General features: G+C 66.2%; 1 protein-coding gene across 1 annotated transcript; it reads left to right on the top strand.

Moving 5' to 3' along the window:
- On the top strand, nt 1-27,316 carry FAM171A2 (family with sequence similarity 171 member A2). Its single transcript, XM_073326433.1, has 8 exons — nt 1-353; nt 14,311-14,538; nt 16,164-16,256; nt 17,383-17,541; nt 17,646-17,822; nt 21,463-21,579; nt 22,730-22,856; nt 23,295-27,316. Exons 1-8 carry the CDS (start codon nt 230-232, stop codon nt 24,814-24,816), a joined length of 2,547 nt encoding a protein of 848 aa, XP_073182534.1. The 5' UTR covers nt 1-229; the 3' UTR covers nt 24,817-27,316.
- Nucleotides 27,317-27,476: the final 160 nt, after the last annotated feature.

The following is a 27,476-nucleotide window of genomic DNA, read 5'->3' as shown; positions in this document are numbered from 1 at the left end:
GGCCGTGCCGCAGAGCCCCGGCAGAGGGAGCCCGGCTCTCGGGCTGGCCCCGCCGGGCAGGGAGCGAGGGGGCGGCGCGGTGCTGGAACAATCGCGCCGGAGCGGATCCGGAGTCGGAGTCGGAGCCGGAGCGGATCCGGAGCCGGGCCCCACCCACCAGGAGCCGGGCGGCGGCGGGGCCGTTTCTCTGCGGGGCCGGGCCCATGGGCGGGTAGCGGCCGCCGGGCGGATGCTGCGGGCTCCGGCTCCCACGATGCCGCCCCGGCGCCGCCTCCCGCTGCTGCTGCTGCTGATCGCGGGCAACCTCCGGCCCGCGCCGGGCAAGTCTGCGGGGGAGCCGCCCAGCCCGCAGGGTGAGCGCGGGGGCTGCGGGGTCCCGGGGGGGCTGCGGGGTCCCGGGGGGGCTGCGGGGTCCCGGGGGGATCCCGGGGGGGCTGCGGGGTCCCGGGGGGGCTGCGGGGTCCCGGGGGGATCCCGGGGGGGCTGCGGGGTCCCGGGGGGGTCCCGGGGGGGGCTGCGGGGTCCCGGGGGGGTCCCGGGGGGGCTGCGGGGTCCCGGGGGTCCCTGCGGGGGGGCCCAGGTCCGGATCGACGCGTCTGGCCGGTTTGGAAGCATCCCCCGGCCCCGGGCCTCGCCGCCGCTCGAGCCCCGCGGGCGGCTCCCCCTTTCCCCCGCGCCGGGCGCGGTTCGCGGATTTGCTGCCCGGATTCGGCGCCCGCATCTCCCTGCTTCGGGGCCGGGGCCGTTGGCGGGGGGCTGGGCTCGGGGAGCCGGTGGATCCGGTTCGGCGGGGGCTCGGGGCGGAGCCCTCCCCCGCCCTTGTTCTCTCCCTTTGCGGCGCTATTGTCCGCCGGAGACGGCGCCTTGCTGCGGGCCCCGCTCCCCGCCCGGCTGCTGGGCCCCGCACCCCGCGCACACGGGGGCCTTTGGCCGCAGGGCAGCCGCTTTGCAGCGCGGCGAGGGGGGGAGAAAATATCCCCATTGCCTTGATCGGTGCTGATGGATCCGATCTTCACCGAACATCTGTCCGACTGTCTGTCCCCCCGTGCACCCCGCTGTCCGTCCATCCGTCTGTCCCCCGTGCACCCCGCTGTCCGTCCATCCGTCTGTCCCCCCGTGCACCCCGCTGTCCGTCTGTCCCCCCGTGCACCCCGCTGTCCGTCCATCCGTCTGTCCCCCCGTGCACCCCTCTGTCTGTCCCTGTATACGCCCCTCTATCCATCCATCCGTCTGTCCCCATACGCCCCCTCTGTCCATCCGTCTGTCTCCCTGCACGCCCCTCTGTCTGTGTCCATCAGCCGCTACACATCTGTCTCTGTCCATCCCCGGGCACCCCTCCACGGTAAAGCCCTGTGAGGTTGGAGCTGGCTTTTGAAGGGCCATGTGCAGACTGGCCCCCGAGCCAGGTGCTGCCATGTCCGGCCGACGGTTTCCATTAAATCCTCCGGCTCCTTCTCCAGGAGGACGCAAGTGGCTGCGGCTGGAACAAAGATGGTGGTGGGCTGGGGAAGAGGCTGGGGGGGCCCAAGCTGGGGAATTGGATTCTTCCCCACTTGCAGCCTGGGGGCAGGATCGTCCCCTGCCATCTGTCCCCTGTGCCGCAGGGGTTTGGGCTCCTTCCGCTCGCACCTGGCCTGGCTGGTGGAGCTGCGCCGGCGAGGAGGGGCTGCTGGCGGGGATGGCTCGGGGTGCGCCGTGCCCAGCATCCACGTTCCTGGGCAGCGTCAGCCTGGAGGCCTTGGTGATGGGGCAGCAAAGGCAGGGTCAAGCCTGGCAGAGCTCAGCGCCTTGCCAAGCTGGGCAGGGCTGGGGTTCAGAGCCCTGCAGGGATGCCACCCCCTGCCCCTGAGGTGCGGTTGGACTTTAGGGAGCCTGTCCCGATGCTGGGGGGAGGGGAGACGCCCTACGTTTGGGGTGCAGGCAGCCCCATGTGATTGGCAGAGGGGTCGCCAGCCCAGATCACAGCTCCCCCACTTTGGAAATGCCCCTGCTGAACCGGGCAGAGCCTCGGTGGGGCAAGGGTTCCTGCACTTCGGTCCCGCACCCTCACTCCGGTGCCACCAGGCTCCGCTCACCAGGGCCTCTGGAGGCGAAGGGGAGAGGGGTGGGGGGGTGGTCACACACTCGCCCCCCAGTGGAGATGCGTTGGCTGGGCTAGGATTGACCCCCCCATATATGGGGTTTTGAATGCTCTCATCACAGTGCCCGCGGGCACCGCTCCCCACAGCCCTGGTGCCCTATGGCATTGCCACGGGGGAGTTCCTGCCTGCGAGGAACTTACCATGGGCACCAGGGTCTCTAAGGACTCACTGAGCAGGGCAGGAGAGCCAGTGTCTGGGGTGCTGGGAGGGGCCGGGGTGGGGGTGTAGGTGAGGTTTGAGCCTTCCCTGCTCCTAGTCGCCCCATCTGTATTTCGGCATCCACTGGCTTGAGGCTCCCCGCAGCTGTCCCATCCCCTCCCCTTCACCCCTCTCCTTTCACCCATCCCCAGGATGTCCTGCCCCCTTTGGCCCAAGTAGGGGACGGTGGACAGGCTCCCCTGCACCCCCCTATGACCAGCACCATCCCTGCCTGCTTCCCCTCCTGCTGGGGCTCCAAGGAGGCCCCGTCGCCCCGGGAATGGAGCCGAGGTTGGGGTTCTCCTGCAGAGCCAGCCCAGAATAGGCCTGGCCCAGGACCTGGGAGTTGGGTGCCCTTGGCAGCGGTGCTGGGCGAGAGGGGCTGTGACCTGGCAGGGCGGGGATGGAGGCCCAAGGCCCTGCCGCTGGCTCCCTGGGCATCGGCTTAATGCGTTGGACAGGCCCAGGGAGGCAGACCAGAGCATGTGGCCAGGGCAGTGCTAACGGGTGTCCTGGGCCCAGCCCTGCCCTGGGCTGGCAGGGGACCCCAGGTTCCTGGGCTGGCTTTGGCGGGAGGGGCTCTGATGAGCAGCTGGGAGTCAGGACTCCTGGGTTCCAGTCTTTGCTCTAGGGCAAGATACCCTGCGCCTCGTTTTCCCCATCTGTCAATAGCTCCCCTCCTGCCCTGGGGGTTGGTGTGGAGCTGAGGGATTGCCAAGCGCTTTGTGCTCCTCCTGTGGGGGGCACTGGGCCGGGCAGCGTGGGCTGGATTCTGTGCTTGGCATCTCTGGGCTGGGAGTGCACCTGTGGGAGTGGGTTGGGGCCAGTTCCCCCTCGGCGTCTGGGCCCTGGCATCTCAGGCCTGGCCTGGCCTTCTGCCGGAGGGTATTGCCTGGGTGCCAGGGTCCCTTCGTTCTGCCCCGAGCCTGGCTGTGGGTATGAATCCAGCCCCGGGAGGGGAGAGTGACATCCCCTGGGCTGGTGGAAGGGGAGACCCACCACTACCACCGGCCACACCGAGAATCTCAGGGGGGGAAGGGACCTCAGGAGGTATCTAGTCCAACCCCCTGCTCAAAGCAGGACCAGTCCCCAATGTTTGCCCCAGATCCCTAAATGGCCCCCTCAAGGATTGAACTCACAACCCTGGGTTTAGCAGGCCAATGCTCAACCCCCTAAGCTATCTGCCCCCTCCCTGCCCTGCTTTCCCCACATCCTGTGTCTGCCCCCGGGTGCACTCAGCCCCTCTGCTGCCAGGGTGGGGCTTTTGATTGAGGTTGGTAGCATCTGGGACACTGGCAAGGGGGCTTGGCCCTGGAGGGCAGCAAGGGGGGCTGCGGCAAGCGAAGTGCCACGTGGCAGGCAGGGGAAGCTGCTGTATTTGGGGGTGACACAGGCCTGCGAAGGGCCAGGAGAGACACGGGTGGGCGGGAATGCAGAGCTCCTCTTGTCCTTTCCCTGTCTCGGCCACCTCCCCCTTCTCTGCCCTCTCCCTCCCCCCCGGGTACCCACCTCCCCCTTCTCTGCCCTCTCCCTCCCCCCCGGGTACCCACCTCCCCCTTCTCTGCCCTCTCCCTCCCCCCCCGGGTACCCACCTCCCCCTTCTCTGCCCTCTCCCTCCCCCCCGGGTACCCACCTCCCCCTTCTCTGCCCTCTCCCCCCCGCCCCCCCAGGTCCAGCCTGTTGCGGAGGGGTTGAATCTGGGCTCTGCTGTTCCCTAGGGTCCATGGGGGTCGTGCAGGGGTGGGGGGATCTGCACTCAGAGGCCCCCCCTTCCGTCTCCTGCTCCTTTCGGAGGGGCCTCCCAATTGGGGCTTGCCTGGAAATCTCCCTTGGTTGCCATGGCGCCAGCTCCTCTGCCCACCCCCCTCCTGCGGAGGCTGCAGCCGCTGCTGTGCAATGGGGCAGAGGAGCCAGGGCCCAGCACATGGGGCAGCAGGGCCCTGAGTCTGCCTGGGCCAGCTCATCCCACGGGGGGGCCAGAGCAGCAGGACAGGCCCCTAATGCTGCGTGCCAGGCGGAGTTACGCGCCCTGGGCATGGAGCCCCCCAGCCCTGGCTCAGGTGCCCGTCCCAGAGCCAATCTCTGGCCCCCAGAGACTCACTCCGGCCCCCAAACCCAACCCAGCACAGGCTGGGAGGGGCCCCTGCCGGCCACACCCAGGCCTGGCAGCGAGGAGCCGAACCGGGCAGGGGTCACGGGAGCTTCCTCCCCACCGCGCTGATGGTGCCCCTCACTCCCGACCCGCAGCCCCCTGCTATCCCAGCCCTGCCCCCCCGCCCAGCTCTGCCAGCGCCCCTCACTCCTGACCCGCAGCCCCCTGCTATGCCAGCCCTGGGCCCCCCCCAGCTCTGCCGGCGCCCCTCACTCCCGACCCGCAGCCCCTGCTATCCCAGCCCTGGGCCCCCCCCAGCTCTGCCAGCGCCCCTCACTCCCGACCCGCAGCCCCTGCTATCCCAGCCCTGGGCTCCCCCCAGCTCTGCCGGTGCCCCTCACTCCCGACCCGCAGCCCCTGCTATCCCAGCCCTGCGCTCCCCCCAGCTCTGACAGTGCCCCTCACTCCCGACCCGCAGCCCCTGCTATCCCAGCCCTGCGCTCCCCCCAGCTCTGCCGGCGCCCCTCACTCCCGACCCGCAGCCCCTGCTATCCCAGCCCTGGGCTCCCATCCCAGCTCTGCCGGCGCCCCTCACTCCCGACCCGCAGCCCCTGCTATCCCAGCCCTGGGCTCCCATCCCAGCTCTGCCGGCGCCCCTCACTCCCAACCCGCAGCCCCCTGCTATCCCAGCCCTGCGCTCCCCCCAGCTCTGCCGGCGCCCCTCACTCCCGACCCGCAGCCCCTGCTATCCCAGCCCTGGGCTCCCCCAAGCTCTGCCGGTGCCCCTCACTCCCGACCCGCAGCCCCTGCTATCCCAGCCCTGGGCTCCCGTCCCAGCTCTGCCGGTGCCCCTCACTCCCGACCTGCAGCCCCTGCTATCCCAGCCCTGGGCTCCCGTCCCAGCTCTGACAGCGCCCCTCACTCCTGACCCGCAGCCCCCGGCTATCCCAGCCCTGGGCCCCATAGCCAGTTTGGCTGATGCCTCTCCTCCCTGTTCTGCTGCCACACCCTCTTTTTCACTCCACCCAGCCCAGCTCACCAGTGGTCGGGGAGGAGCCCCCGATTCCTCCAGGCCCAGCTGCAGAGGTGAAGGTGCCTTGCCCTGGTCACAGCCCTCTGTGGCTAGGCTGGGGTCTGCACTTTCCCCTGCAGGGCACGTGGGGCTGGGTGGCCCCCAGAGCGGATGGTCTAGTCCCCAGGGATTCCCTTCAGTGCTGAGTGGGGTGGGGGACCTAGGTGCCCTGCGGCCCGCGTGCCCCTCCCCTGAACTGGCTGCTGTTTGCTGGGTGCAATCTCGGGGCTGGGGCTGCCAGACACGCTGGAGCCACAGACCCAGCGATTCGCCCTTTGGGAGATGGGCACTCCCCCCGCCAGGCCCTGCGCAGCACAGAGGAGCTGGCTCCAGGGCGCAGGGCAGCTCCTAACCCCGTTGAGTAAGCAGTTCGGCCTGATGGAGGCATCCCTGGAGGTCTGGGCGACTGGGGTTGCTGCCGCCCCAGGCACTGGGGGCCTGGCCAAGCTGTCTGTCCTACTTGCTTTCCTCCCAGATCATGTGACGATGGCAACACCATGGGCAGCTGGGGTGGGGGGCAGGCTGGAAAAGGAAGGTGCCCCCCTGCCGCACGTGGGGAGGGAACTGGCAGGGGTGGCAGCGGCTGTAAGCAATCCATGTGGGAGGGTGAAAGCTGCTTAGACCCCCCCCAAGCCAAGGGAGTGGGTCCCTTTGGCCCTAGTGAGAGGAGGTTGGGGGGTGACTGCGGGGTGGGGGTGACTGTGTTGGGGGGGGGTCTGCCCTCCGCTCAGCAGCTCACGTTCCAGCCTGAATTTCAAACCCATGTTGTTCTGCTGGGTCCAGATTTGTTTCGCCAGCCCTTGGCGGCATGCGGGTGGCCATGCCCTGGGCCACATGTCTGTCAGCAGCCGCACTCTGCACCGGAGGTGGCTGCATTTCATTGATGCTCTGTGTACCCGGACAGTTGTGACCAGGTAGATTTTACACAGGGCCAGTCATCAGTGCTCCTGGGGCTCATTCCTGACCCTTCCACCAGCACACTGGGTGATCTCGGATGGTCCCCACCCCTCTGTGCCTTGGTTTCCCTCCCTGTGAAATGATTCTTCTCCACTGAGGAGCCATGTTCTGAGATCTGGAGGTGGAGACGCTGCGTGGGGCAGGGCTGGCAGTTCCTGGGCTGTCTGGGCTGTGAGAGGCTATCGCCCGGCTGGCTGGGGGTGCTGGAAGTTGGGATCCAGGACCAGACTCCCCACACGGTTGCAGTTTCTGCCTGGATGCTCCCCATGAGGGTGGCTTTCTTCTGGGGAGATGCCCTGGGTGTCCCCACACCCTGCCCTGTGCTCAGTCTGCCTTGGCCCCATGCATGTGCTGAAATGCAGCACCTCTGGGGTGGAGCCCAGCCACTGCCTGGTGCACAGCAGTTCATCCAGCTGCAGTCTCCTCCTTCGGCCTCAGCTCGTTGGTTCTGCCTTTGGGTTGGTGTAACTGGAGCTGGGGAATCCTGCCAATGCCCAGCTTGCCTTCCAAATGGGCCATTGGCCCCTCCTTTGCTCCTTTGTAGGGCTTCCACTCAATCAGCAAAGCACACGGGGGATCCCAGGAAGTAAGGGCTCAGTCCGGCCCCACAGATAGCCCTGCGGCTTGTGACTCCACTGTGTTACTGTTAGGGACTGACAGCTCCTTACGCTGGGTGTGTGGATCTGGGGGGACCCGCTGGGGGGAACGATAGGAAGGGGTGTGGGAAGGCACTGGGCAGGACTTAGGAGGTCAGGGATCTATGTCCTGCTTCTTGGCACCATGTCCCGTAGGGCCGGATTTTCAAAGGCTCAGACCTGGGGTGAGTTTTGGGTGCTGAAAATTCTGGCCTTAATCTCCCTGTGCCTCAGTTTTCCCAGTACAGCTGATGCTTCCTTCTCCCACCTTGGTTCTGCCTTGTCTGTTCGCTGGGGCTCTTCTGGGCTCTCTCGCAGTGTCTGTGCAACACCCGGCCCCCAGCCTGGCTGCAGCATAAAGTTGTTCTTAGCTGCCGTTGTTTGACGCTGTTGGTTTTGCCCTGCCTGTTCCTTGGGGCAGCCCCATGTTGGGCTGTCGTGGGGGAATGGCGGGAGGCTGGTGTGTCCCTGGGGATCAGGCTCGCGCTCAGTGCGGAAGGGGCTGGGCGGCTCTGGGGGAGCCTCGGGGGCATGGAGGAGGATGGGGGAGATTTGGCAGGGGGAGTGGGACTGCAGTGCGGCTTGGCCTGAGGACGGTGGTGCTCTGGGGATGCAGCACTGGGGTCTGGGGCAGGGGGCCGGGGGCCCCCAGGCGTGGCACTGCCTCGCTCTGCAAAGCAGGCATGGACCCGGGCTCTGGGCAGGCTGGTGGGTGGCGCAGTCTGGAGCTGCAGTATTGGGGTACAGGCCACCCCTGAGGGCTCGACAGGCAGGTGGCTGGATTTACTGGGCCCTAGTCTGGCAGGAGGGCAGTGGGGTCCAGTTGTGAGAGCGGGGAGCCGGGGCGATGGGGTGAACTAGTGGCTCAGTGCAGGAGAGGGAGGCACAATTCTTGGGTTCTCCCTGCCTTGCCACACCCCCTCCCTGAACCTCAGTTTCCCCATCGTGGGGTGGGGCTAGTGAGAGCTGGAGCAGGGCTCAGACCTTGGGGGGGGGGGGAGGCCTGCAAAGGGCATTTCGGGAGGAGGTCCCTGGGCTTTGCCCGTTTCACCCCTTCAGGAGGGGCCAGATGGCACAAGGGAGGAAGTGCCAGGTGAGTGATGGAGTCGGGGGGGGGGCAATTGCCAGCTCCTGCCCCCCAGGGTGCAGGCTCATCCCAACAGGAGTGGGGCTGCTGGCAGTGGCGGATGGGCGATGAGCCTGCCCTGCGTGTGGAGGGCGGGAGGTTGGGGGGAGCTGCAGAGTGTTCACAGGCTGTGGCTGAGCTGTGGGTCGGTAACTGGCGAGTGGGTCTGACGTGAGCCCTGCGTGGCGGGTTATGCCGGGCGCAGCCCTGGGGGGAGGGCGGAGCCGGGCGCAGCCCTGGGGGGGAGCTGGGCGCAGCCCGGCTCTGCTGTCCCCGTGCTCAGGAGAGACCCCCGTCCCCTCGGGATCTGCTCACTCGGGGCCCGACCCGCTCCTGACACGGCTGGCTGAGCGGATGTCTGCGCAGTTGACAGGCTGTGCCAGCTGCCGGGGCCTGTGTGTGGTATGCGGCTGCAGGACGGCCGTTCCCTGGAGCAGGGACATTCCAGCCACCGGCCCCCAGCCCACCCAGCCTTTGCAATGTGTCCGGCTGTTCCTGGTATGCATGGGGGTGGGGGAGCCCCCTGCGCCCCCTCGGGCGCGGCTGCTCCAGGCCCCGGCTGATGGGATGTCACTAGCACCAGCTGCTTAGAATTCCTGGTGTTGAGCGGCCCAGCCATCTGGGAACATCTGGGCCCGGACACCGCAGGCTGGCTGTTGTGGGGGGCTGGGGTTTGGGTGCGCTGTCTGCTGCCCCTCAAGGGATTCCTCCCTAGTCGGATCAGGCACCCGGAGTGGCAGAGGTTCCACCAGGTGTGGGCCGAGCCGGGACCCTGTTCTCAGCATGGCCTCGCCCCCCTGCCAAGGCCGGATCTGGGCTGTGCCTGGTGGTGCCCGGAGCCGTGCTGGCCCCGCAGGCCAGAATGGCCCCTTGGGACTCCCGCACTGCTGGGTCTAGGTTCCTGTTGCTCCCCGAGTGGAGCCGAGCCCTTTCCCTGGGCTGCACGCAGCGTGGGCTCGGGCCTCTGGAGCTGGAGGTCCCCGGGCGGTGCGAGAGGCACCTGGAGCCCAGGATGCAGAGATGACGAGCTCCGAGCAAACCTGGCTTTGCAGCGAGTTCGTCTGGAGGCCAGGGGCTTTCCCGGGCAAGCAGGGCTCACAGCTGGGTCCACAGACTGGCCTGGGGTTGGTTACAGACGCCTCCGCAGTGTCGGGCATCGTGGTGCTGTCAGCCCCTAGCTCTGACTGCTAGACACCACCCTTTCCTAGAGCCAGGAATACAATCCGGGGTCCTCACTCCCAGCCTCCGGCTCTAACCCACTAGACTCCACCCCGTCCCAGAGCTGGGGATAGGACCCAAGAGTCCTGACTCACAGCCACCCCCTGCCTCCCTGGCTCTAACCCACTAGACTTCACACCCTCCAAGAGCTGGGAGAGAACCCAAGAGTCCTGACTCCTGGTCCCCCCTTCCTCTGCTCTAACCCACTAGACCCACCCCCTCACAGAGCCCGGGAGAGAACTCAGGGGTCCTGGCTCCCAGCCCCCAAACTTCCCTGGGTGCAACGTGGGGGTCACAGGGTCACCCAGTAAAAATGGGCTGATCCCAGAAATACTGGGGCTGGCTGACCCTATGACACAGCGTCACATAGGGGGTCGCAGCCTTGTGGTCTGCACCAGCATCGTTCAGAGACTGTCCAGTGTGAGCTCCTGGCTAGTGCAGGCCGGAGACCTGCCCCGAAAGAACCCCCAGAGCACATTGCGCGGAAGACCACCCTGGCATGGTTTAACAATGGCCCAAGGGGGAGAATCCCCCCCTCAGTGCGTGGGATGTAGCTGGTGACAGGCACTGCTGAAATTAGGAGTACATTTTGCTGTCTGAATTTGTCAGCGCTGGCTTCCAGCCGTGGGGTGGTGTGACTTGGTCTGGGCTGATTCCTCCCACTCTGAGCCCGAGGGGCTGTGGGGCTCTGCAAGCTGGGCCAGGGGCTTTGCCGTGGCCTTGGTGGAGGGCCCTGCAGCGCGAGCCGGTGCAGGTTGTGTTAAGGGGGGGCCGGGCGACCTGTGTGTTCCAGGCATGTGTATTAATAGAACAGCGCTGGGAATCGATTGGCTTTTGGACCCCATAACCGAGGGGGCTCTGAGCCCAGGCAAGGGAGGCGTGAATGCCCTCACGTCCAGGCCCCTGTGGCTGGGAGAGGCGGGCATTGATCGATGCTGTGCTCGGGGTGTGAGGGGAGGCTGGGGGCTTGTCGATCGCAGGCTGGGGTGGGTGCCAGGCTCTGATCCAGAGACAGGGTCTCATTAGCCTCCCAGGTGCTGGTTAGTGTGAGCAGGTGGAGAGCCCCTCCTCTATCTTCCGGTAATTTCCTTGGGAGTGGGGTGGGGTGGGGGTGACCAAGGGACACCCCTGGGTCCTGACTTGAGCCACTTCCCTTTGAGGAATGCAGAGCACTTTGCAAACTAGCTATTTCAGCCTAAGCCCCTCGCAGGGTGGGCCAGTATTATTCTGCTTTGACAGATGGGGAAACTGGGCCGTGACTTGTCCAAGGTCACCCAGTACAGAGCTGGGTGGAACCCAGGAGTCCTGACTCCTAGTCTGCTGCTCTAACCACCAGAGCACACTCCTGTCCCTGAAAGCTGCACTTGGAAGCCAGCAAGCCTGGCTCCCTGCACTAACCGCGGGGCCACTCCTGGCCCTGGGATGCCAACGGGATGTCTGCAATGGGACACTGCTGAGTGGCCTGTCTTGCACCTCTCAATAACGCACCAGCTGTTGGATTTACCGGCTGGGGGGCTGGGTGCCACACTCCTGGGGTCACCCCCCGGCCTCGCTGTGCTGTGGGTTTGGTTTGGTTTTAGTGTCATCCAGAAATACGACATCATAGAATCCTAGAATGTCAGGGTTGGAAGGGACCTCAGGAGGCATCTAGCCCAACCCCCTGCTCAAAGCAGGATCAATCCCCCACTAAATCATCCCAGCCAAGGGATGCTTAAAAAGCTCTAAGGAAGGAGATTCCACCCCCCCCAGGTAGCCCATTCCCGTGCTTCACCACCCTCCTCGTGAAATAGGGTTTCCTAGTATCCAACCTAGACCTCCCCCACTGCAGCTTGAGACCATTGCTCCTTGTTCTGTCATCTGGGTGGCAGGCGCCATCCTCCTGGGATGGATTGAAACGTTCCAGAAACGGTCCTGCCGGGAGCCAGGTCCTGCTTCGTCCTTGGGCCTCCTGCGCCCACCCAGTGCCAGTGATCGGCGCCCGCCCACCCCAGCGGGGCAGCTCGCGGCGGGGAGGGGGGTGGGTCTGGGCGGAACAGGCCCCTCGTTTACACCGAGCCTGTGGGGTGGAAGCTCCTGGGGGGCGGCGGTGGGCCCAGACTGGGGGCTTGCAGTCCTGGGCCCCGTGTTGCGGGCGTCTGTCGCTCGCTGGAGACCTGGGGCTGGCAGAGGACGCATGTCCCCCCGCTCAGCGGGCGTGTTGCTGCAGGGTGTTGGCACAGGGGCTCAGGTGGGGGGAGCCAGGGCCCCCCAGACAGGAGCCTGCCGCTACCCCATTGCTGCCATGGCAACCCCTGGCCCTGGTGCCTGCCTGGCCCTGGAAGCTGCTTCCTGTTTAATGGGGGGGGCCGTGCCATCAGTCCAGCGCCCGCTGTTCGGGGAGTGCGGGCCGAGCCGGGGCCAATGGTGTCGTTGCCAGGGTGATGGGAAGTGGCTCTCGGAAAGCTGGGCTGGCTGCCGGAGGCTGAAGGCTGCAGCCGGAAAATCACCGGGCTGGGGGGCATTGTGGGGGTGGCGGCTGCACTGGGAAGCCAGCTCTCGAGACGGGGATGGCAGCCCCTGAAAGCCCCCGAGAGCAGCACCCGTGGTGTTAGCAAAGGGGGCTCCCTCCCCTGGCAGGGCCGGAGGCGGTTCTGATCTGGCTCCCCCTTTCCATGAGCCCCGCTCTGCCAACGCCCCCCAGCGTGTAAGGTACAGCTTTGGCCCGGCAGTTTCGCTGCGTGGTTCCCGGGCCCCGTCAAATGGCCGCAGTAGCTGGGAAGGGGTCAGCCATGCTCAGACCGGGAGCCCATCTGGAGAGGGAATCCCTGAACCTGGCATTGCCCCCGCTCTGTCCCAGTGGCCTGGGTCTGTCCTGCATCGGCAGGACCAGAAGACCCAGCACCAGAGTCCCCCCCCCCCCCCCCCCCGTGCAGGGGCGGGAGGGGTGCAAACCCCTGCGCTTGGCACAGTGCCCTGGGAGCCACGGAGAGTGGGTGGGACCTTGGATTTTCAGCTCTCAATTTACAGCCACCCCCAGTGCATGGGGTGTGTGCGGCGCAGAGCAAGCCTAGCGGGCCCTGGGGTGGACCCAGAGACATGAGGCAGGTTACGTAATCAGTGGCTGGGGGCAATGCCCATAGCAAAGCCTCCTGGCAGTTGGCACTAATAAAACAGCCGGTGGGGGACGGGCACTGACCTCTCCTGTTCTCCCCAGCAGCTGCCGGGCTGGCACCTCTCGCTGGCGCTGATTCATTTGCCTTCAAAACCCAGCCCCACCCCAAACAATCTGTGCTCAGAGCCTGACTCTGCCTGGGGACCACGCAGACCCTGGGGGCAAAGGCCCCCACAGATCGGGACCCCCAGCAGCTGGGGCCGTTTGAAATGCTGATCCAGCATCTGTACCATGGGCTGAGCCAAACCTGAGAGGGCACCTTGCGTCCAGCGGCTAGCAGCCAAGCCTGGCCAGCCGTCCGGCAGCATCGTGCACCCTGGCGCAACCCAGCCCTCTCCCAGCTGCTCGGGGGCACCCTGCAGGAGAGGGGGTTCCCCCTTGGTGGACGCGTGGTGGCGGTTCCAGCCGTGGAGTGCATGGGGCTGAGGGCAGCAGCCCCGGTCCAGTTGAAGGTGGTGTGGCTCATGGCCCCTGACCACTGTGGGGGCTGGGGGCTGGAGCTAGGCGGGCTGGGCTGGAGCCTCCCTGTGGCTCCAAGGCTGCTCTTGCTGCTGGGGGGCCCTGAAATCGCTGCATCGGGTCCCTGAGTTTCCGTGGGGCTTCTGCTGCTGCGTGGGCACATTGGGAGCTCGCGCCGCCATCGGCCCGGGTCCCTCTGATCCTTCCAGGGTCATAGAATCATAGAATATCAGGGTTGGAAGGGACCCCAGAAGGTCATCTAGTCCAACCCCCTGCTCGAAGCAGGACCAATTCCCAGTTAAATCATCCCAGCCAGGGCTTTGTCAAGCCTGACCTTAAAAACCTCTAAGGAAGGAGATTCTACCACCTCCCTAGGTAACGCATTCCAGTGTTTCACCACCCTCTTAGTGAAAAAGTTTTTCCTAATATCCAACCTAAACCTCCCCCACTGCAACTTGAGACCATTACTCCTCGTTCTGTCATCTGCTACCATTGAGAACAGTCTAGAGCCATCCTCTTTGGAACCCCCTTTCAGGTCGTTGAAAGCAGCTATCAAATCCCCCCTCATTCTTCTCTTCTGCAGGCTAAACAATCCCAGCTCCCTCAGCCTCTCCTCATAACTCATGTGTTCCAGTCCCCTAATAATTTTTGTTGCCCTTCGCTGGACTCTCTCCAATTTATCCACATCCTTCTTGAAGTGTGGGCCCAAAACACTCTACTTGATACCGGCTGCCAACTAGACATGGAGCCATTGATCACTACCCATTGAGCCCGACAATCTAGCCAGCTTTCTACCCACCTTATAGTGCATTCATCCAGCCCATACTTCCTTAACTTGCTGACAAGAATACTGTGGGTCTGGTCTGTCGAGATTAGTGGAGATCTGCTGGGCCATGCTGCCTTGCCAAGGCCTGCTGCTTGCTTCACCTCTTGGCTGGGGGGTGCCGAAGCTGGAGGGGGCTGAGTGCTGCTGTGCACCCCTTGCCTGGGGAGCTCTGGGAGGGACGTACTGTCCACACCCGGGGGCAGCCCCAGCTGAGGGACTGTGGAGGTGCTGCTCATGGGGCTGGCACAGCGGGGTTCCCCTGGCCTGGCCACCCTCTGGCTTCTCTCTAGCGGGAGTTCGAGGGGTTCTGGCCTCTGCTTGGAGCTGGGTGGGGTTGGGCCCGGGTGTGACTTGGGGGGTGGGGGCCCGGCTGGCTCTAGGCAGGGAGAATATTGTGACAGGCCCAGCCCCCCTAACCCCTCTCCCCCTCCCCAGAGGTGCTGATCAAAGTCCAGGTGTATGAGAACAGCGACCTCTCCCCACTGGCCCAGGCTGCCGTGGAGGTGTATGGGAACCACACGTCGCTGGCCTCAGGCTCCACCGACCATGAGGGCGTCGGGATGCTGCCCGTCAGCTACCGCCTGGGCACCTGGATCCTGGTCACCGCTGCCAAGCGTGGTTTCGTCACCAACTCTGTGCCCTGGCGGGTCGACAAGCTGCCGTGTGAGTGCTGCTGGGCGCCGGGCATTGGGGTGGGGGACTGGGGAGTTTGGGGACACTCCCTCCGTGGGCTGGTAGTTTGCAGATACCCTGGGATTTGGGGACAGCCCCTTAGCTGGTCGTCCCCCCCAGCAGAGGGAGGAGGGGGGCAGTGGGCACATCACAGCCCCTGGGCTGTATGGGGTGTATTGGGCTGGGAGGGGATGCGGGCTGGCACCAGGTTAATAATACAGCAGCCGGGAGGGGCTGATGGGGGTAAGAGGGGCAGAGACACCCCCTGGGGAGAGCACGGGACTGGGGGGGCAGAGCTCTGCTCCTAGTGCGGGGCTCTGGGGGAGGGGAGGAGCTGCGGGGGAGGGGGAGAATAGTTTCCAGTTCCTGACACCTGCAGATGCTCCGGGAGGGTGGCCCCCTGTCTCCCCCCCCATCCCTGTGATGGTGCCTGGGACCCCCCTGCCCTGTCCCCAGGGAGATCCCTTCCCTTGTCAGGGCTGGGGGGGGTCAGCGTTAGCCTGGGCTCTGTGCCAAGCAGCAGCTGCCCGCAGGCCGCGTGTTGACGAGGTGCAGACAGGACGGTGGTGTGGGGCCGCTCGCTGCAGAGGCTCAGATGGGGTCGATAGGGTGACTTTACTGCAGGCAGTGGGATGACCTCACGCGGACGTCAGTGCCCCCAGCTGGATGCGCGTGGGAGGGCCCATGGGCAGGGGGCTGTCTGCAGCCTGGGGGGGAGCAGTGGGGCGGTGTGTGCATGGGGGGTGTGCGCAGCCTGGAGGAGGCATGTGGGGGGCGGGTGTTTGCGGGGCCAGAGGGGAGAATCTGGGGGGCAGGTGTGTGTATGAGACAGGGTACTGCCCCACACTGGAGGGGCTCAGTGGGTGTGGTGCAGCGGGTGCATGTGAGCAAGCTCTTACCCAGCTAATTAGAGCAGCTCCCCGTACCCCTTCCGCCCTGGGTACCAGCTGCCAGCTCCACCTTCCAGTGCGGGATCCCCCCCTGCACCCAGCTGGGCCCCCCCTCACTCCACTGGGGTGGGTGGGGCAGAGGGGCTGCGGCTGTAGCATCTCCCTGGGCAGAGCTGGGTGCTGGGTGTGTAATTCCTGGGCACAGCTGCCCCTGGGGTTGTAGCTGGCACCATCTGTCTGACACCCTCCCTGCTCCCCCCCCACAGCGCTAACCAGCAGAGCTGGGCTATTTATACAGATCCCCCCCCCCCACCCCGCCAGCTGCTGTGTCCCAGGTTATTTTAGGAAGAGCTGGAGGGGTGTGACTGTGGGGGGTGCCACCCCAGGAGGCCCCCTGTCCCCCACCTCTCTCTGCCCTTCACTGTGAGGGGTTGGCTGCTTTTACTTTGGGCTATGCCTGGCCCACGGTGTGGCTCTGACAGGGGCTTCCAGCGGCCCATCCGTCTCTGTGTCAGGTGCCAGAGTCATTAGCGATGCTCTGCCAGGTGTCTGCTCTGTGCCAGGTTCTCCGCTCCGTGGGTGGGTGCCAGGCTCCCCTCCCCCAGCAACACATGCCCCATTCCCAGTGCATTCTCCCGCTGCCCTGCCCCACTGCGTTGCAGCTGCTGTGCCCCGCGCCTCTCGCCTGTTGCTCACATGCCCTGTGTCTGTCCGGTCCCTCTGCAGTGTATGCCTCGGTCAGCCTGTACCTGCTGCCGGAGCGGCCCGCCACCCTCATCCTCTATGAGGACTTGGTGCAGATCTTGCTGGGATCACCAGGTGAGGCCCGTGACTCGCCAGCCCCTTCCCTGTGCATGGGAGGCCGTGGTTAGAGCAGGTGACGGGGAGCCAGGACACCTGGGTTCTGTTCCTTTCTGTACCACTGCCCTGTGCGGGACCTAGGGCCAAGTCACTGTCCCTCTGCCTGGACAATGGGGGAGACCCCCCGCTTCCAGGATTCACCAGGGAGGTGCTGCAGCACCAAATGTTACCCGCTCCCCCTGGCCTTGTGCAGGGGAGCAGGAGGGGCCTGTGGCTGTCTGAACCTGCCCATCTGGGCTTTACCCTGGAGGGCAGCGGGTGGATGGGCCAGGTGGCTTGGGTCGCTGTGGCCCTCAGCCAGCCCCGGCCTGCCCATGCCCCTCCTAACGTAGCCCAGAGGCAGCAGGGAGAGCTCTGGGGACGGGAGGTGGTTGATTTTAAGCCCCCAATGATATTGGTGTTGGCTGCATGCCCCTGCTACCCTCTCACTGGGGGGCGGACGTGCCCTCCAAGGTGCGTGGCAGGGGCTCTGGGGCCGGGAGCTGCGCGTGTACTCTCACCATGGCTCAGGCTGTGTCCTTGTGGCAGGCTGACACGCCTGGCTGTCTCTGGCAGGGGCCTGGATTCCCTCGCCTGGCTGGCTGGGGCTCGGAGCTGCCACTGCAGCCAGTTAGTGCCCTGCTGGCCGCCCCTTGAGAGCAAGCTGCCCGCCAGCCACCCGCCCGCCATCGTCACAGCCCGGGCAGGGGTTGGAGCTTGGCCCCCGGTCCCGGAGGGCCCCTTGTGCTTTGGCCGATCTCCGCAGAGACCCCGCTGGGCGCCGTGTCCGGGGCTGAGGGGAGACGCCCTGGACAGGTCGCTGGGGCGGGAGGCTGGCTCCCTTCAGCGAGGCAGCGACCGTGGGGAGTTCCCGGCTCGCCCTTTGCCAGGGGGTGAGGGGCACGCGCACAGGAGGGGCGGGGAGAGGCTGCCATCTTGGCGGGCAGCCTGCCCCGGCCCTGCGCGCGAGGACTACAATGGAACCATGGGTGCTGCAGAGCCCATGACGCTGGCTCGGGCCTGGGGCACCCTGGGGTCCTGCCGAGGCTCTGGCCGGGCAGGGCTGCAGGGCGAGCCTAGTGCCTCATGCCCATTGTCGTTGCAGGGGCCAAGAGCCAGCCGTGGGTGCAGTTCCAGCGCAAGGCGGCCCGCCTGCCCCGCAGCTCCACCTACAGCCAGCTCTCCGCCTCCCTGACGGCCGCCAGCGGAGCCCACGACATGCGGGGCTTCCCCTCCTTCATCGGGGCCGAGAGCAACGGCAGCGGTACGGGGCCGGGGGGGCGGGGAGAGGGGCGAGGGAGGGGCTGGGGGGCGCAGGGATCGGGGCGGGGAGCAGTGAGCCCCTCTGACGGCCTCCTCCCCTCCCAGCCAACAGCACCTGGCTGGAGCTGGTCCCCATCGCCGCCGTCAGCGTCCATCTCTTCACGGGCAACGGCACCGAGGTGCAGCTGTCGGGCCCCGTGCACCTGTCCATCCCGCTGCCTCCCGACTCCGGAGCCACCACGGCCACCAGCGTGCCAGCCTGGAGGTTCGACACCAAGAGCGGTAAGGGCCAGCAGGTTGGGGGGCAGGGCCAGGCTGGGCATGATCTGGGGATTGGGGGGCAGGGCCAGGCTGGGTGCCCCGTTGATCTGGGACTGGGGGGCAGGGCCAGGCTGGGCGCCCTGTTGATCTGGGGCTGGGGGCGGGGGGAGGCCAGGCCAGGCTGAGTGCCCTGGAGGTTTGGGGGACCCACATAAGTGGTGAGTTTGGGGGGGTCTCAGCCTGGCTCCCAGTCACTGGCTGGAGGAGGTGCTGGGGATCCCCGCTGGCTCTGTACCAGCGTTTCTGCATGGGGGTGGGCCAGCCCATGGGCATGCCACACATCGGCATGGGACGGGGGACTTGGGGATGGCAGGTGTCAGACTGATGCTGCGATTCCCTCCCCAGGAAACGCTGCTGGCTGGGGGGTGAGGGCCCAGCATTGGGATCCCATTGAATTAACAGACTGGGGCACAGAGAGTGTGTCTCCCCCAGTCCGGCTGCTCCGCATGCCAGCCCCCTCCCGCCCTGTGGCCACAGGGCACCTCCACGAAACTGCCTCAGTGGCAATAAAGCACCATTATGCCCCAGGCTCGTGGGAGAATGGCAGCGTGGGAGGGGGTAGGGGGCCACAGGATTGCGGGGGAGGCTCTGGCCCAGAGACCTGCTGCTCTCCTCCATGATGCAGCCAGAGGCAGCCAGAACTTATCATGGGCTCTTCTGCCAGCCAAGGCCCCTGTATCGACCCTCGACCAGGGAGCCTGGCTCCAGGGATGCCCCTGCCTGGGGCAGGCTGCCTGGCAGGGAGGAGTAGAAGGCTTGGAGGGAGGGAGCCTGCCACCTGTGGGAGGCCTTGGCTCAAACCCAGTTTGGGTCACAAGTGAACCGAGTGTGGGGATCTCAGCCTGGTCCTATGGAGTGGATGTTCGGAGTCCAGAAGGTGGGGGTGAGAAGGGAGCAGCAGGGGGCTGCAGGAGAGGATCGAGGGCAGGGGGTCGGCAGGGCAGGACTAGGGTATTAGCAGAGCTGGGGGTCGGCGGGGTGGGACCCTGGGGCAGTAGCAGAGCTGGGGGTGGCAGGGCAGGACCCTGGGGCAGTAGCAGAGCTGGGGGTGGCAGGGCAGGACCCTGGGGCAGTAGCAGAGCTGGGGGTCGGCGGGGCGGGACCCTGGGGCAGTAGCAGAGCTGGGGGTCGGCGGGGCGGGACCCTGGGGCAGTAGCAGAGCTGGGGGTGGCAGGGCGGGACCCTGGGGCAGTAGCAGAGCTGGGGGTGGCAGGGCGGGACCCTGGGGCAGTAGCAGAGCTGGGGATGGCAGGACAGGACCCTGGGGCAGTAGCAGAGCTGGGGGTCAGCAGGGCGGGACCCTGGGGCATGAGCAGAGCAGGGGGCAGAGCTGGAGGTCAGGGGAGGCTGTTAATGAACATGGATCCCGCATTGAGCACCAGCTATCAGCCCCACGACGGGCGTGGTGCCGTCGAGACAGCTGGTTCACAATCGATCTTTCTAAGTTCTCTAAAACCGACACAGTGGGATTGTTGGGAAGCTGGTGCCTCCGGAGGGGGCGTGGTGGGGCTAGTGACTCAGATTTGGAGTCATCTGAGTTGGGGGGGCTGGAGATATTACTCCCCGTTCCCATCCAGAAAACCAAACTGTTGCTGTGACTGTGGATTAGAGTGGTCTCCGTCCACCGAGGATTACCGGGGTGGGGAGGTGCATGGCTCCCTGAAATCTTTGGGGGCCCAGGCTGAGAAGAGGAGTTACACGGATGTACGTTTTTACACTATGCGGGTGCCCAGACAGAAAACCGGCTTGAGATTTCCACTCCCATCTTTTTACAAGCTCTTTCCTGCTCTAAACCCAGAACGGTTAGTCAAACTGCTTTGGATTGAGGGGGCCTCCTGGGCGTGGGAGTAGCATTAGTGATCCAGATTGGCCGTCATTTGACTGAGTTCCAAACCAGTTGCCTTCTGCAGCCCTGGGGTGTTACCGGAGCCATGCCACTGCCAGACCTGGCTGAGATTGATGGCTGCAAACCCCCCCTTCAATTAACACACCTGAGGACGAGTGAATCCCTGCCCCTCACCTCAGGCAAAAGGCATTTGGGGCTGAGGGCAGCAGGTTGAAATGGTGTGTGAGTCCCCGGGGGGGCAGGTTTAGTTTGGGGGGTGGAATCAGAGCCTTTGGGGGCAAAATGAGACGCGTGGCTGCTTCCTGGGAGGAGGGGGGATGGGGGGAGAGGGGTTTGGGGCTGCAGCAAGGAGCAGGGTGGAGGGGGAGGGAAGCTAGGGCACGCGGAGGGGTGGGACAATGGGAAGGGGTGTGGGGTGATTGGTACGGGGCCGGGGGGGGGGAGAGTTGGGGCAGGGGCCTTTGTCAGGCCCACATTCTCCCGTCCCATGTGTGTGCCCAGCTCTGGGGGGTCTTGCCCTACCAAGAGGGTCCGTGTCCCCCAGGAAAGAAAAGAGGCTGGCCATGCCCCGCGCCCTGTGTTCTCCAGGGGGTGACAGGAGGCAGTGGGCGTCGGTGGGCCAGGTGCCCCCACAGTGCGTGGCACCGGCTGCAGCTGGCCCTGTGGTTTGCTCTGAGGATGTGTGAGGTGTGGGACTGAGCTGGGACTAGATAGGAGCACGGGGAAGCGGTGCTCAGGTGTATTCAGGCTGCACTGTTCCTTTGGCGGTGGGTGTGGGCAGTCGGTAGCAGGGCAGAGGCTCTTCGAACAGCTACCATCTGCAGCGAGGGGGCCGTGGCAGGTGCCCGTGGTCGGTAGGTGATGATGCAGGGCACGCGGGGGAACCGAGGTAGTGTCCGGGACTCATCTGAGGCTGGCAGGTGGCTCTGGGGTTGGGCCCATGGTCTGTCCTTTCCAGTGACCTAGCTCTGTGTGAGCTTTCGTGGGCTCCAGTCGCGTCAGGCGGATGCTGTGGTGAAGGGGATGGGCTGCATATTGAGATGAATGGGGGGCAGAGTAAAGGGGGATGTTACGGGGCATTGCTGAATGAGGGCAGAGTTAAGGTTGCATGGGCAGCCCTACTGCTGCATTTCCTGCTTTTCACACGTCTCAGTTGGGCTCGGCTCAGCGTCCTGCCATCAGTGTGTTGCCACTGAATTTCTCTTCAGCTCCAGCCTGGGGCACAGAGAGAAGCCTGCCACGTCCTAGTGAGCCAAGGCTGCAGGAGCCAGCGCCATCAGGGGGTAGCGTTGTGAGGGACTCATTCCTCAGGGAGGAGAGGCCTGAGGAGCCCTTGAGTAGTTGAAGGAAAGAGGATGTAATCTGGGGAACTCTCTGCTGCAGTATATTGTTGGATCCAATAATGGAGAGCAAGGTTCAAACAGGGGAACAGAAATCCCCTCGGCGAGACTCTTCACCCTCATGCTCCAGGGCATGGGCTGGGACAGGAACTGCCCCACCCCTGGTCCGAGGATTGCGCAAGCACAGAGGTGGCTAGGGAACCGACTCCTTCCCCTGGGGCATCTGCTGGGGGCCATTGACAGAGGCAGGACACATTATGGCAGGAGAGGGGATTTGGGGTGAGGTGGGCTGGGGCCTGATCCAGCAGGGATGGTGCACAGCTTCAGGGGAGACGGGCCAGTGGTCCCATCGTGTCTGGGTGCTGGGCCGGAGGGGCCAGTTCGCTCCCGGTTGACGCTGTTTTGTTGCCCCCAGGCCTGTGGCTCCGGAACGGGACAGGGCTGATCAGGAAGGAGGGTCGCCAGCTGTACTGGACATTCGTCTCCCCCCAGCTGGGGTACTGGGCTGCCGCTCTGCCCTCCCCCACCACAGGTGAAGCAGCTGCCTCCAGCCTCCCCGCCGCAGGGGAAGGGTCCAGGGCTGGGAGCCGTCTGGCCAACAGAGCAAGTAATGGGGAGGCAGGAAGCAGGGCCCCGTGGGCAGGCCCGGCCTGGACCCTTCCTTCCAGCTGTCGCTGCCGTGTCCAGACCAGGCGTTGTTCCAATGGGCTCCCAGGCAGAGCAGCCCCCAGGCCACAAAATCCTGAGGTGGGTCAGTCCTGGCCCCCATCCCTGCACTGGAGCCAGCCGACATCCCTGGCTGGCCCCATGGGGAGCCTCATGGCTCTAGCCCTGCGGGCTTCTCCAGGGTGTGGGGGGCCCCTTTCTGGGGCAGGCCCTGGGGTGCCCTGCGCGGGGCCCCCAGCCGGAGCAGAGCCTCTCTCAGGCAGCCCCTGTGGACCTTGGGCCTGGCTGGGAGCAGCTTAGCTGCTGGCGGGGGGAAGGGGCGGGAGCCCCAGCGGGAGCGAAGGGCGCCAGGAAGGCAGCAGCCCCCAGGGGAGCAGCTGGTCTGAACCTTGGTGCTGCGGATGCCACTCAGGCAGCAGCTGGGAATGCCAGCTCCCTGCCCTGGGCATTGCTCAGTGCCTGGCAGGGGGTGGGCACCCGGGATGGGTCCGTTCCCAGGGTGCTCACTTTTGGGGGGGCTGGCCCCCCACCTGTGAAATGGGGAGCCTGTGCTTGGCCAGCTGCTCGCTGGGCGGGGTGGGGAGTGCTGGCAAAGAAGGGGGAGGCCTCAGGCTCTTGCCCCACAGAGCAGGCAGGGCCGGGCACGCTGCTGCTCCGTTCCTGGGATGGGAAGGCCTGGAGGCCCTGGCCAAGAGCCACGTCCTTCCGCACCGGGGGCTGCAGACCCAGGACAGCCCCTCCCCAAAGAGGACGAGCGGGATTGGGGGAGGGGAAATGGCGCCGGGGGCAGGAGTGCCTGGTCCAAGGGCACCCAGAGCTGAGGCTGGACCCCAGGTGTGCCGACGGCAGGGCCCCCGTTACGGCCGCCTGCCCGTCTCGCCCCCCCGGGCCTCAGCCCCTCCGGAAGCGGGGAGGAAGCAGCTGGCCAGGCAGGCCCGTGGGGGAAGGAGAGGTGCTGTGCTCGGGGAGCGGTGTTCCCGGGCCTGTCTCTGACCCGCTGCTGCCTGCCCCCCTAGGGCTGGTGGCGCTGGCGACGGGGATGAGGGACATCACCGCGTACCACACCGTCTTCCTGCTCACCATCCTGGGGGCGCTGGTGCTGCTGGTGCTGAGCCTGCTCTGCCTGCTCATCTACTACTGCCGGTGAGGCTCCCCCACCAGGGGCCCTGCCCACGGCCGGGCAGGGGCCAGGGCTCCGGAGGAAGCAGTGGGTGGCGGGTGGATGGAGGGGCCAGCTTGCCCTGCCGTTGTAGGTCCCGGGCCCTGGCAGGAGCCAAAGCAGGGAGGGTGGAGGGAGGCCGCCGTGGGCATTGTGTGGCTGGCACCAGGGCAGTGGGGGCGGGGATAGATGCAGGAGCCCAGCCCCCTAACCTGCCTTGCACCCCGCGCATCCTCCTGGCCCTTCCCAGCTTTGATCTCTGTGCCCCACGGGGGGCCCGGGGGCCAGCTCCAGGCCTGGCTCAGCCCCCTGCCCTGCCCAGCTCCCTCCCTCGGGCTTTGAGCTCCCCTCGGGGCAGGCGGCTCTGTGCTGGCCCAGGGAGCCTGCGGCGGGGCACTGGTAACCGGGTCCTGTCTCCCCAGGCGGAGGTGCCTGAAACCCCGACAGCAGCATAGAAAGCTGCAGCTGCCCGGGCCGCTGGACACCTCGAAGCGAGACCAGGCCACCTCCATGTCCCAGCTCAACCTGATCTGCACCAGCCACCTGGAGACCGCCTCCTCGGCCGGCGACACCGACGCACACACGCCCATCCTCAAGTCGGCCTTCTCCAGCTCCCGCGAGCTGGGCGGCTCCCGCGAGGAGTTCTTCCGTCACAAGCTGCGGCATGTCAGCAAGGCCTCCACGGAGACGCTGAGCCAGCGGGGCGCCCCCAAGGAGGAGTACCCGCGCCCCGGGGAGAGCTTCTCGCTCAAGGCCGCGCGCTCCGTGGACGGCCCGGGTGTGCTGGAGCCCCCCGTGCTGGAGGAATACAAGCGCGGCTTCTCCCACCAGCGCGTGGAGGACAAGGGCGCCGAGCCGCCACGGAAGCACTCGAGGAAGGAGAGCAAGCCCTACCTCCAGGAGCCGCCCTCCCCGCCGCCCCTGCCGCCCCCCTTCGACCACTATGTGGGCCACAAGGGGGAGCCCAAGCCCCCCGACTTCATGCTGTCGCAATCCGTGGACCACCTGGCCAGGCCCACCTCGCTCACCCAGCCGGGGCAGCTCATCTTCTGCGGCTCCATTGACCACATGAAGGACAGTGTGTACCGCAACGTCATGCCCACCTTGGTCATCCCGGCCCATTACATGCGCCTGGCGTCGGATTACCCCTCCGGGGAGCAGGCCCTGGCCGGCCCAGCGGAGAGCCAGCCCGAGATGGAGGGGCTGCCCGGCCAGGCTGGGATGACCATCCCGCACCAGTTCGGGCCCCAGGACCAGCAGCGGCTGCAGCTCCAGCAGGGCGAGGACTCGGAGGGCAAGGGCTGGGGGGCACACTCCTCCTCGGTCAGCGGCTCTGTCACCATCCCGGTGCTGTTCAACGAGTCCACCATGGCCCAGCTGAACGGGGAGCTGCAGGCGCTGACGGAGAAGAAGCTGCTGGAGCTGGGGGTGAAGCCCCACCCGCGGGCCTGGTTCGTCTCCCTGGATGGGCGCTCCTCCCAGGTGCGCCACTCCTACATCGACCTGCAGGGCAGCGAGAAGGGCCGGAGCAATGACGCCAGCCTGGACTCGGGCGTGGACGTCCACGAGGCCAAGCCCCACAAGCGGGCCAAGGAGGAGCGGGAGCGGCCCCCGGCCCCCGCCGCCTACTCCAAGCTGGCGTTCCCCGAGGACCCGGAGCAGAGCAGCAGCGAGAGCCGCACGGCCATCTGCTCCCCCGAGGACAACTCCCTGACGCCCCTGCTGGACGAGGCGGCCGAGGCCCGGGCCGCCACCATCCCCCGCCGGGGCCGCAGCCGGGGCACCAGCTCCCGCAGCAGCGCCAGTGAGCTGCCCCGGGACTCCATGACCAGCCCCGAGGATGAGCTGACCGACCCGGCCGAGGGCGGCGACGAGCCGGGCGACAAGAAGAGCCCCTGGCAGAAGCGCGAGGAGCGCCCCCTCATGGTCTTCAACGTGAAGTAAGCGGGGGGGGGGGCCTGCGCCCGCTTCCCCTGCCCCCTGAGCCAGCCCCAGCCCCTGGGGGGCAGAGGAGGGGGCGGGGCCGCACGACGGACAGCTCCGCGCCCCCGAGGCGACTCCAGACCAGGACCCCAAAGACCCCCCGTCTTCTCCGCCTGAGGGCTGAGCTCTGTCGGGGAGCAGGGGAAGGGGGGACCCACACTGGCAGGCAGTGGGGCTGACCCCCAGGGCGGTCCGGATGCAGAACCAGTGACCTGCTCCCTCCTGCAGCCGGGCACTGCCCGTCGTGCCCCCCGCCATTCGAGGGACGGCCCAGAGCGGGGAGGAGACGCTGTGGCAGCAGGACGATCTCCCCACCACCAGGATCACGTCTCGAGGCTGCTGCACGCCTGGCCCCGAGGGAGGGGTGACTCGAGGACTCAGGAGGCCCCCTACCCCCGCTCTAGGCTCAGCGGGCAGAGTGAAGGGATTGAGTCCGGGCAGGGGGGGCAGGGCCTGGGCAGCCTGGCCCAGCCCGTTTCCGAGCCCACTCTCCGGGTAGCCTGGGCAGACCATCCAGGGGAGAGCCCGGAGCCAGAACGAGCTGCGGCTGCTCCTCCCCCGTGACACCTGGCCGGAAGGGGTTAACAGCAGCCTGCTGGCAGCTGTACAGCTCTGGGGCACTGTCCAGCCCCAGCTGCACCTGCCTGCCCGGGGTGGGGCAGCCCCACCCCTCGCCTGGGGCAAAGCAGAGCCTAGCTGCGCTCCTAGGGCACGGCCGCCCTGGGCGCTGCCAGAGGAACCTGACCCTCGTCAGCGTCTCTAATGTTCCCGCCAAACACCCTGGGGCTGCAGAGTCTCCGGCCCCAAGGTGCCAGCCGCGGGCCGCTCCCCACCCTCTCCTCCAAGTGCCTTTGCGCTGCAGGGCGCGTGGCACAGCTGGGCCCTGCACGCAGAGCTGGGAGCCGCCTAAATTCTCCTCGTTCCTAATCTGCTTTCGCCAGGCCGGCTGCTGCCTCCAGGGGGGGTTGGGGGGTGGCAACATCCCACCGCGCAGGCTGGGTCCCCCCGCCCCCGGCCCCCGCGCCTGGCAGGGGATCAGCCAGCCCTACACTGTGTAACGGGCAGGAGACCGAGCTGGAGCGTAGGATCTCCCCACGCCCGGGCTGTGGGGCAGGGCCCGGGAGGCTGTATTCTCAAGGCACTTCCCACTGCACCCACTCGCGCCGCCCTGGGGTGCAGATGCACTTGGGCCGAGAAGCAGCTGCTGTCGGCCTCTGCACCCAGGCAGGCGCTAGCCAGGGTCGCTGTGGCAGAGAGAGGGGGTGCTGCTAGGAGGTGGGGGGATCCCTCGGGAATAAAACACCCACCTGTGGCTTTTACTTTCACCTCTTAGTGTCTTTTTGCCCTGTGTCTGCTGCTGCCCCACCTGCGGGTGAGGGAGGCTTGCAGCCCCCGTGCCTCTCTCAGGCCTGCGCCCAGGTGGAGGGTTGGTGTGTTGTGCCCATCACTCCTGCCGGCTGCGGTCACCTTCTCAGCTGGGGCCTGTTTGTGTCCTGTATCCACTCTCCCCTTGAAGTGGGATGGACTGTGCTTTTTGGGGCATCATTTGCCTGTGGAACTCCTTGCCACTACCTCCTTAGGCTTGACAAGGGGGAGATGTCTCTACAGCCGCCAGGCCCGTCATCCAGTCCCTGCAGCATGCTGTATCGCTCTGTGGAGCGGGCAGGGCCCAGCACTGGGGCTCTTCCACCATCATCTGGCCATGGGCGTGGCTGGAGGCCTGGGGGGTGGCAGGCTGGGGGTCATGGGAGCTGTATTCTACTCAGGGGTAGAATACATAACCAGCTTCTAGCCCCAGGCAGCTCCCAGCCTGTTGGGGCTGTCCATGTTACAGAGCGAGGGGGGGGGCTGATCCCAGCCAGTTCCCTCGAGTGCCCCAGAGAGGGGCAGGGGCCCTGCTCTCAACTGTGAGGCTTGATTGGCAACTGCCTGCTGCAGGGAACTAGCATGGGCAGCACCCCCCCCCTTGGGGGATTGGAGGGGGCTTGGTCAGGCTTGACAGCTGACTCTCCACAGCATGAGTGTGCGCCCCACGTTGGACACAGGGAGCTCTAAGCCCCCCACCCATCCCACCACCAAGAGCAGCTCCAGGCTGGGGCCGTGCAGGCCCCCACGCTCCTTGTTCCTAGAACACCAGCCTCTGACCCACAGGGGTGGAAGCTGGGCTCAGGCCCCCCTGGTTTGCTTGGATTTTAATGTTGGTATTTCTGAAATTCTCTCTGAGGCGAGAGGAGAGCTGTGACTGTGCCCGGACCCTGTCAACTCTCCCACTGGCAGAGGCCCATGGGCAGCCTGGCACGGATCTGTGCCCTGGCACCTACCCTTCAGCCCACAGGTTGCACATGAAACCCCCTGAGTTTTATCCAGGGAGCGAGGCTGGGGCTAGCTTGGCCTGTGGGGCCCCCCCTCCCCCTGTGTGTTCTCTAGAATGGCATTAATATATAAAAACCCTTCAACTCCTGCCCGTGTCTGGCTGGTTCCTCCATGCGTGCGGTGCCGCGAGCCTGCTGCCTGCCAGCTCCCAGCTGCTGGTGAGCAGCTGCGCAATGCTAGCCCAGGCCTGTTTCCGCTCCAGGCTGGGCCCACACAGCTCAGTGGCGGTCACTGCAGAGTAGCCTGGA

Source organism: Lepidochelys kempii, chromosome 27, assembly GCF_965140265.1.
Source record: "Lepidochelys kempii isolate rLepKem1 chromosome 27, rLepKem1.hap2, whole genome shotgun sequence".
Classification (NCBI taxonomy): domain Eukaryota; kingdom Metazoa; phylum Chordata; order Testudines; family Cheloniidae; genus Lepidochelys; species Lepidochelys kempii.
This window is presented reverse-complemented; position numbering and strand designations above follow the sequence as displayed.